The sequence below is a fragment of the Henckelia pumila genome, chromosome 1, assembly GCF_033568475.1.
Source record: "Henckelia pumila isolate YLH828 chromosome 1, ASM3356847v2, whole genome shotgun sequence".
In the NCBI taxonomy this organism is placed as follows: Eukaryota; Viridiplantae; Streptophyta; class Magnoliopsida; order Lamiales; family Gesneriaceae; genus Henckelia; species Henckelia pumila.
The window spans coordinates 106,076,431-106,085,938 of record NC_133120.1 but is presented as its reverse complement, the minus strand read 5'-3'; the positions used below and the strand labels follow the sequence as shown (position 1 = coordinate 106,085,938).

The 9,508-nt window shown below is 34.3% G+C and overlaps 1 protein-coding gene across 2 annotated transcripts; it reads left to right on the top strand.

Moving 5' to 3' along the window:
- The first annotated feature begins 5,284 nt into the window (after window positions 1–5,284).
- LOC140874888 (uncharacterized) lies at window positions 5,285–9,478 on the top strand. Of its 2 annotated transcripts, none has more exons than XM_073278357.1 (7): window positions 5,285–5,384; window positions 5,740–5,926; window positions 6,183–6,241; window positions 6,515–8,063; window positions 8,141–8,283; window positions 8,543–8,717; window positions 8,797–9,478. In XM_073278357.1, exons 2-7 carry the CDS (start codon window positions 5,806–5,808, stop codon window positions 9,378–9,380), a joined length of 2,631 nt encoding a protein of 876 aa, XP_073134458.1. In that variant the 5' UTR covers window positions 5,285–5,384; window positions 5,740–5,805; the 3' UTR covers window positions 9,381–9,478. The 2 variants fall into 2 exon arrangements, with proteins under 2 accessions (XP_073134458.1, XP_073134457.1); XM_073278356.1 differs by lacking the exon at window positions 5,285–5,384 and adding an exon at window positions 5,394–5,548.
- Window positions 9,479–9,508: the final 30 nt, after the last annotated feature.

Here is a 9,508-nt window from a genome sequence, read left to right as displayed (position 1 = left end):
AATTCCCTGGTTTATGTATTCTATTATATCAGATATTTTGATCCAGGGACGATAAATTTTATATAAATCCCGACTCATCTCGATTCCCAACCCGATATCGTCTTGAAATTTTTTCGACTCGAGTGGTCGGGATTTTTTCCGATCCGATTAATTTCGTGATCGGGATCGGGATAGGCAAGTCTTCCCGACGGAATTTCCGATCCGATCCGAATATAAAAATAATATTTTTTAATAATATTTTTTAATTAAAAAAATATATTTTTTAAAATTTTATGTTTTAATATTAATTTTTTTATAATTATATATCATATAATTTTTTTTATATTTATCTTTTTTAATATTAACATTGAGTTATAAATTTTTTTTTTGTTTGTTTTATTATTATAAATAATTATATGATTTTTTATTAATTAAATAGATGTTTTAGTTTATTTGTAATGTACTAAAAAAATGTTTTAGTTTTTTAATGGTTATATATAAAGAAATTTTAATTTATTTGTAATGTATTAAAAAAATTGTTTGATTTTTTTCATAATTTTTTTTTAAAAATATTTTCATAGAATTTTTTTTTTTAAAAAAATATTATTCGAGATTACCCTCTCCCGACCCGACGGGATCCCGAACATTCGGGTTCCGACATTTCTCGGGTGCGGGATCGGGAGAAAAAAAATATCCCAATTTCTATCGGAACGGGAATCGGGTAAGGGGGTTACGAGACGGGTCCCGATCCGATTCTACCCCTATTTTGATCCATAGTTAATGAAATTAGTTTTTCTTAAAAAAAAAAAAAACTACACTATTTGGCATTTACATGCCTTTGTCCAATACAAAAATTATAACATGTATTTCGAGTTTTTCTATTAATATTTTTTTGAACGAGCTTGTTGTATGATAAAGTTTTGTTCATTAGGCTAATGTAGTTTACAAATTACGTACCGTGTTTAATTAACATGGAAGAATAACGGCCGCCCACAGGGGCATAGGCGAGTTGGTAAGGCTTGAGGTGACGTGGGAAGAAATTTCTCAGCGTTGCGGGTTCGATTCTCGTGTGGAGCATATTCCTCATTGAAATATTTGGGGGTATGCTCTGGGGGTTGGACCATGTTGTTCCCTCCCTCAGGTCCCTGCCTACTCATGCACATCCCTCGATTTAACCTCCGCATAAGCCAATTAACCTCTGACTCATGTGGGATGAGGTCCCCTTCAGGATCAACCCTTTTGAAAGAATAACGGCCGATTCAGAAAAGAAAACTTATAACTACTCGTCTCTAATTCCTAGCATTTGTATCACCCGTGAGTCCGTGACACTGGGTATTTAAATGAAATTAATGAAAAAAGCTATTTTCTAAAATTCGATATTGTACCAATTTGTCACCACATCATAAAGAGTTTTTGTCTTTGTACCTTCCACAAGCCAAAATCAATCAATAACGTTGGATAAAAGAAATTATGAAGTTTTATTATCCCGTAATGGACCACTTCAACATCATAGCTCATTACAACGAATCCACACCCAACAATTTTCCCAATGGAAAATAAAGTTTTATATATTTGGTACTCAAAATCCGCATACATATTCACAAATTTTAATGACCATGCAATCACCCAAACAAAAAAAAAAAGGAAAATTAAAATGAAAAATCATTTTATTCTACGCCGATCATCCAAACATAATCACATGCAAGAGTACTATAATGGATTCAATCGAAGGATACACGATTAAAAATGATAAAATTTTATACACACATTCGATTTTCCAGAATTTCAATAATGCGATGTGTATATAACTATATATTGTCGGAAATCATCATATGCTTGCACAAAAAAACATTAGCCATTAATTATCAAACAATATCATTTTACAACGATCTTAGCTAAAATAGGTGGTCTTAATAGCACATGTTCTAGCAATTTGAGCAATGGAGAATGTACATACGTATGCATATATAAAGAAGAACCGATGAAATAGTAATTAATGCATGGATCGGAGAAGTATATGGTCCCGAAGAAGAGAAGCCAAGTTGGGGGTAACATTGCCCCATAACAAGGACGCCAAATACAAATTGCATTCCCACTACCTACAAAATACACCCTCATCATACTGTGTCGTCTTCTTCAATCCTTTTTTTCTTGCCTTTAGGGGTAAGGAATCCAAACGTAATAAATTCCGAGCAAAAAAAATTCGGGAAAAATGTATTTATTTTTCGTTGTGTTTGTTGTCTCTTTATAATTTTAGTCTTTTATGTTGGTCTCGTATTTTTCAATTTGTGACAATTTTAGTCGTTTTTATGAGAGTGCTGATGTAACGATACATAAATCAACTTCGTATCAGTACTACGTCTGGAAAAAAAAAAACTAAAATTATTTTAAAAACAAAACAAAGATAACGAAAAACTAAAATTTGACGACATGAGAAACAAAACTCCCAAAGAAGTGTCAGAGTAACACGGAAATTCCGCCATTAGAAGTCCGCCAATCTAATAACAATTAAAGTTGTGGATTTGACATGTATTTTTTTTTCACCACCAAATTTATGTTGAAATTAATGTACATAATTCCGTATAGTCGTGTATGACATCTTGATTGTATTTTTATGTAGGAAATCACGATAAGTGAGTATTTGTAATCTTTAAATGTAAGTAATTATGATTTTTTTCTAATAAATTTGTGAAAAAAAATTTATAATCACTTATTTGTATAAAGTGCAAACACTACTTAAACTACAAATAAAATCATTGTAATAAACCACGAAATATATATATATATATACATATATAATTAATTGCTACATTATTTTTTCTCTCATACATCCACATTGTCCATAATCGTCTATAATGATTAATGTACCAAAAAAAAAAAAACCAAATAATATCGCATATAATTTTTTAAAATATGAGATTGTATTTTTTTTTTTTTTTAAAAAAAAAGTCTATTTTAATGGCTCATCACGTGCACTCTTCACCCCAATTGCACTAGAATTTAATTTGGAGTGCCACTCCGTGGCCATTTATCTGGTAGGTGCGAAAAAGGCTATCTATTTTATGTCATCTCTGGTTTATACACTTGAACACGTGAATTTGAAAAAATAACTTCCACCAAATATCCCTGCGTGTCGCTTGTTTAGATGTGTGTATTTTCACACAAATTAATAACTTGTTAAGATAAAAAAAAAAATGCACAAATAGTTAATGATATTAATTTAATATAACTAAATTGGTAAAAAAAAAAAAGGAGAAGTTAATTAATACTAAATATGAAAACTAACTACATAATTGAGACGAATGAAAAAAAAAGACTCTAAATAAAGGTTAATGATATCTTATCTTTAGGATATTGCCCAAATCATGGATTTAATGATTAATATTTTATCACATAAGCCTAATTAATGTTGAAAAGCCGACGTGACAAATCATTTAACCATTAGATTTACAATTAAGATACGTAATACCCGCAAATTAGGTTGAACTCTACCCTAAATAAGTAGACGGAGTGAGGAGAGAGTAGGAATAAATGAAGCTGTCCGATTAAGAACTATTCAAGATTTTGTTGCTGGGTAGCCACAGACAAGGAAATAACTGAGGATCAATGCACCTCTTCGGAATTCACAGTGTATTACCAAAAATTTGCAGTAACCCACCGACTCATAATGCCTGAATAGTCAAAGTCAATTTTGCAAGATTTTTTCGATTTTATGTTTCTACAGTTCTTCAATTTGATCTACAGTTCTTCAATTTGATGTTTTTTTTATATAACTAGGCACCACTAACTATATACATATAATTAAGGATATGATGGAGTCAAGATCCGAGAATGAGGAGGTGCCACATTTTTTGGATAAAGAAATGAATATTCTATTATTAAATTTTACAAAATCGCAAAGTCATGTTTGTGCTACGAAGACATGCAATCATAATTTTTTATGCATAAAAAAAAGGTAATTTGTGTAGTACGACTTCGTGGATATGTAATCTAAAAATCGAGGGTAAGTGAACATATTTTTGGCACTAAATTTGGGAGTGATGAAATAATTTTTCAATTGGGATTCTTAAATACCGGAAGGGTCATGTGGATAAATGAGGTCCAATGTAGCGTAAATTTAATGTCATAATAATTGAAGGCAAATTTTTTAATAGATACAGGAGACTTCATTTCACGGGAAGACTGGAGTTAATGCAATTAAATATTTGGCACATTTTTGTTTTTATATGGAATAGAATTCATCCATTGATTATTATCGATCGAAACAAAAAATATATAGAATTTACATAAATATGATCATATAGAAGTGATCAGCTACAATTTTATGAGAATACACATTTGATAGCACCAAAAAAACCAATTAAATTAAATAATAAAAAATATTCCGTAAAATTTGCTGCCATCAAGAAGGATCTTGCAGTTCAACAAGTGCATAAACAAAGCAGCATTTAGTACATTAACTTCTTAACACAATATTATAGTATTATGGTCGTGGCCGAAACTTTGACTATTCGGTGTATGTACCCGTGTTGTGTGTTTGAACGATTTTTTTTTAAATATTAATTTGATACATTATATACGATTTACATGAATAGAATATTTATATTTTTGTCCTATAATTTGTATTTTTAATTATTTTTTTGTGACATGCAATGGCGGAATAGGAATTCTTAAACTACTCGGGCTAAAATTTTAAACTCGAGAATTGTTTAAACTTTTGAATCGAACCACTCGATCTACTATCAAATTAATTTAAAATTTTCCCAAAATTAATATATATAAAATTTTAAAATTTTTTCGGGCCACCTGGGCTAAAGCCCGGGTGCGGCTATATGTGGCTTCGCCACTGGTGACATGGAAACCCGCAGCCCATATTTTTCGATGTGAGTGATGTTTATCTTCAAGCGTCAAAGACTCAAACATATCGAGATGTTTCAACTAACATCTCACATGGAAACCAAAAAAAAAAAATTACTGATAAATCCACATATTTATCTTCAAGCGTCAAACATCTCGTGTGAAAAATGCATTGGAAGAATAACTCCGTATATAGTATAGAATCACCCGTACCTGTCCATTCCTTACAGATTAAGCCACATGTAAATAAAATAATTGCAAGTTTTCGTCCTAAACAGAAATAAAATCAGATGAATCACATAAAAATTTCAAGATCTTGCTTGAGTTAAAAGAGTTAATAGTCGTCGAAAGAAACCAAGCTTTGGTGCCAATGGGATGGACAAAGTCAACGTCACACAGTTCACAATTTTAATGGTGTTTGTGGAGATAAATAACAAATCAAGAAAATATTAAAACTGCATGTATGCAAACAAACAAATGACACTCTTTTCTATTTTTCGGGTCATTTTCTTTCTCCACTGTCCCTCAAGAACTGTTGATAGGACAAAGTTAGTTCCTATTGGCCTGTATTCTCTACCCCCTAACTTCCTTCCCCCACTCCCTAATTTTGTGGCGTTGTGTTTCTTGAAATGTACGCATTGTTTTCTTGGGAAACGCAGAGAATGTTTGTTTATGGAGATCTTTTGAAGTTTCTGTGCATTGAATTTTCTTGGTTCGATCCTTTTCATAACATGGTTATATGGATAAGATATTGCAATGTTTATATTGGCCATTTGAGCTTCTAATACTGTATTGTGTTTTAAGAAACGAAAGGGTATCCTTTTATCTTGCACTCCATGTATTTGATGGTGGTTTTGCTAACATCTCTCCGGAACTTTTTCTGTTTTTTTCTTCCTTTTGCAGATCATGGTGTTCATGGAGAACTTCTTTCACGCTGATTGAGCATAAAGATCATCAGGAATCCGAGAGATGATGCGGGAAAGTAATATCAACTGTATGTGGGGAGTGCTTGATGTCCTTGAATCCGGCCAAGGCCGAGCCTGCAATGACCAGATTTCGAATGGAGGGCTGATGAATGAAGTCATTATTGGTATAACTATAACATTAAATTCACAGCATTTTTGACTACACACACATGTAATGTATTTGTAGTGCCATATAAATTTTGATATAGTATAAGATTTACACTTTTGGATATCGTTGGTTTAAGAGTAGCCTGAGAAGGTGATGCTATGTAATGATGACCAGCTCTGTCTTAAGGGAGATTTAGATTTTAGCCCTTCATTGTTGATGTATTGTGCTGTCATTCAGATTTTTAAGATTTTAATTCGTGTATATTGCGTCAGATTATCCAAGAAAACTTGACCGGGTTGGAAGTTTTAATGAAGAATGTCACAGAATTCAAGTAAGTTTCAGCTTAAGAACTTCAATGAGCAATAGTATGAATTTTGTTCTTTGTGATCAAGAATGACATAAAGGCAAGATATATGGATCCAATCAACTAAAAGGACAACCATTTTGATCCTAATTTATCTAAAACTTTAAAATTTGGCACCCCTGATTTTATAACTTCAGTACATATTATAGTTTTCGCCCCGCGACTCAAAGTCCTGATTTCATCCTTGCCTGTGCCTTGGAGGTCCAGAAAATGAACTAATCTATGCTTTATTTTCATCAGCTTGCAGCAGACTTGGCAATATGTAGAGCTGATACAAGAGAAACAAGATTCAGTAATCTCATTCAAGAAGATATCACCATCGAGAATCACAACAATAAAATGATCGTCAAGAGGCCACAACTTGAGAAAACTGAGTTGGACCTCCTTCATCATCTGGTGAAAACTCAATACACAGCAAGAGATAAGGGCAAAAAATCGGCTCACAAGTCTTCTTCGTGTCACCATTCAGCGAGCTTGATTCATCATCCTTCTTCATTTTCAGCCGGAACATCTTTAAATAAGCTCAGGATTGCAGAAATATTAGGTGTAATATGCTCTCAGGATGCAGACTTGAAGATGAAACATGTGCAAAGAAGGGCTAAAGCCTTTGTTGATCAGATGTTTATTGACAGAAGATTTGCTGGTAAACAAGAAACAAGCTCTGAGTGCAAACCCTTCTCCGATGCATTGGAAATTTTGAGCACAAACAAAGATTTGTTCATGGAATTCTTGCCTGAGCCAAATCCCATGTTAGCAAGATTCATTAAGCCTGTGCTAGGTGCCAAATTCTCAGAATTTGAGAGCGCATATGATACTAGTTCGGAAAATGGGAACTTGAAGAAGCCTTTATTGGAACAGATCGATCATAAGTGCCAATACGCCTCAAAAACACATTTCACGCGCCATCTCGATAAGATAGTAATATTGAAGCCAGTCCCTCAAGATACCAGATATTCGGAAAACACAACCTGTCATTGCTTGTCTGGGCAATCGAATCAGAAATTGGGTGGTAAAGTACCCCATCCGAAACCAGCATCCTTCTCTTTCAAAGAGATGAAGAGAAAGTTGAAGCATGCATTTGGAGGCAGCAGAAAAGGAACCGAACAGCTTTCAATGAAGGTAAATTCAAATAAACTTGCCTATGATAGACCCATTTTGGGAGTCGGAGACTGTATCTGTCGCGGAATGGACACCGTGAATTCTCTCAGTTCTTCCAAAAATGTTGAGATAAGGGGACATCTAAGCAAGAAATCACCCCTTAGACCCATTGACGGGACTCATAATATTTGCATGAAGGAGACAGTGCGCAAAAAGATAGACTTCCCAAGTGTTGGCCTCTCCATGAAACAAGAATGTGATGTGATTTTTGAGGCGAAGAGGCAACTTTACGCTCGAGTGAATGACGGGAGTGCATTAGAAAACACTAAAAGTAAAAGATCCCCAAAAACCGTGGCACAGATTCTTTCCTCTCCAGAACATGATTTCAGCTGGCCAGTAAGCCCTAAACGGTACAGCCTATATTGTTCTGGTTCTGCTCAAAAGAGATTTAGCACTAACAGCAACTCTCTTAGTATGGCTCGAAGCAGTTGCTTGATAATGAATGAGAGGCAAAGAATTTGCCCAAGTCCATTGAGACCAAATAAAGAAGTTATATGTGATGAAGATTTTAAGATATATGAAGGTATTGAGACTTTGGAGACGAAACAAACTTCATCTATGATCCGAGCCTCGGATGATCATGAATATTGTACCATTCTTTCTGAAACAGATGAAGTGGCCTTTAATAATGGTATGAGTTATTCCTTTAATTTCCATTCTTTGCAATTCTAAAATTCTTCGCTTTATCGTTTGGGCACATGTCTACAGGAGAACAAGAAATCGAGGAAGCAGATAGCATCCAGAAACATGAATTATGCTCTTCAGAAGTGGAAAGTGAATCCACCAGCACAGTAAAAACAAGTGATGCTACAGAGTTACTGGAGGACGATGAAATTGCAGTTCATTTCGTGGTGAGTCCATCTCTTTTAAGTGGAGAAATGGTCATCAATATGCAGCACTTCTGTTCAACTTAAAGACGCTTTTTCTGGCATCCGATACCCGACCCAAAGGAGCAGGGAAAGGGCAGTGCCCAAATTCACTATATCAAATGCAAAATTCATGATCTTTGAATAAAAACATGTGTATCCTGTGCAAATTTTAATGGAAAACTGATGTATGTCAGCTAAGTAAGTAACTTCACACCTTTCTCACAAGTTTCTGATTTGGCAGGACACACATTCGGAGAACGAGACATTGGCATCTACATTGGATGATATCCCCTTCACTCCTTTGAGCAGCTGCGACAGCACTAAATATCAAGAAGAACATCGAAGCCCGGTTTCTGTACTCGAGCCATTTTTCACAGATGTCATTAGCAGTCCGCCAAGCACCACGTTTCAAACTGGTAACGAACTTTTATATAAACAATACCTTGTCCATTGTTATTCTGTTTCATACAGGCTTTACATGATCATTATTTGCAGTTGAACGATCGTTACAACCACGTCGTCTCTACTTTGAAGAATGCTCATCCGACTCAACCCCACAAGATCCGCAACTTGACATTAAAACCTGCAAGAATGAACAAGATCACATATCAGTTTATGTCCATTTAGTGCTCCAAGCTTCTTATATGAACTGGGATAATCTATCAGATATTAGTCCACTACCCGAAGAACTGATTCTTGCATCACTATTCGATGAACTGGAGTTCCCTCTTATCGATCCTAATCTCAATCCTAAGCTTTTATTTGATCATATAAATGAAGTTTTACAAGAGATTTATCAATGGAATTTCTCCTCTCCTCCTTGGCTGACATTCATAAGACCAAAGATCATGAGTTTTCCATTGGAAGAAGTTGTGCTTGATGAGATCATGAAAGAAGCTGACTTCTATGTGCTGCCTCAGACAGAGAAACGAACCTTGAACCACATTGTTTCGAAAGACATTGCGAATTCTAGAACGTGGCTCGATGTCCGGCTTGATACCGAGCAAGTTGTGATTCAAGTGTCGGAAGATTTTATAGAGGAGTTGATACTGGATGTGCTACTTGAATTTCACACATAAACATATTTGTTCATTCTATTAAATATATATATATATTTTTTAATTTGAGTTTATTGTGTACCAGGTGGAGCTAGTGAATGTGTATTGGTTTTTTTAAGTGTGGAAAAATAAATAAATACATCCATTCA

Coding starts and splice junctions, on each gene's coding strand:
- LOC140874888 (XM_073278357.1), top strand. CDS start 5,806: ATGATGCGGGAAAGTAATATCAACTGTATGTGGGGAGTGCTTGATGTC. Junction 8,284..8,542: donor AAATTGCAGTTCATTTCGTG/GTGAGTCCATCT, acceptor CTGATTTGGCAG/GACACACATTCGGAGAACGA. Junction 8,718..8,796: donor AAGCACCACGTTTCAAACTG/GTAACGAACTTT, acceptor CATTATTTGCAG/TTGAACGATCGTTACAACCA.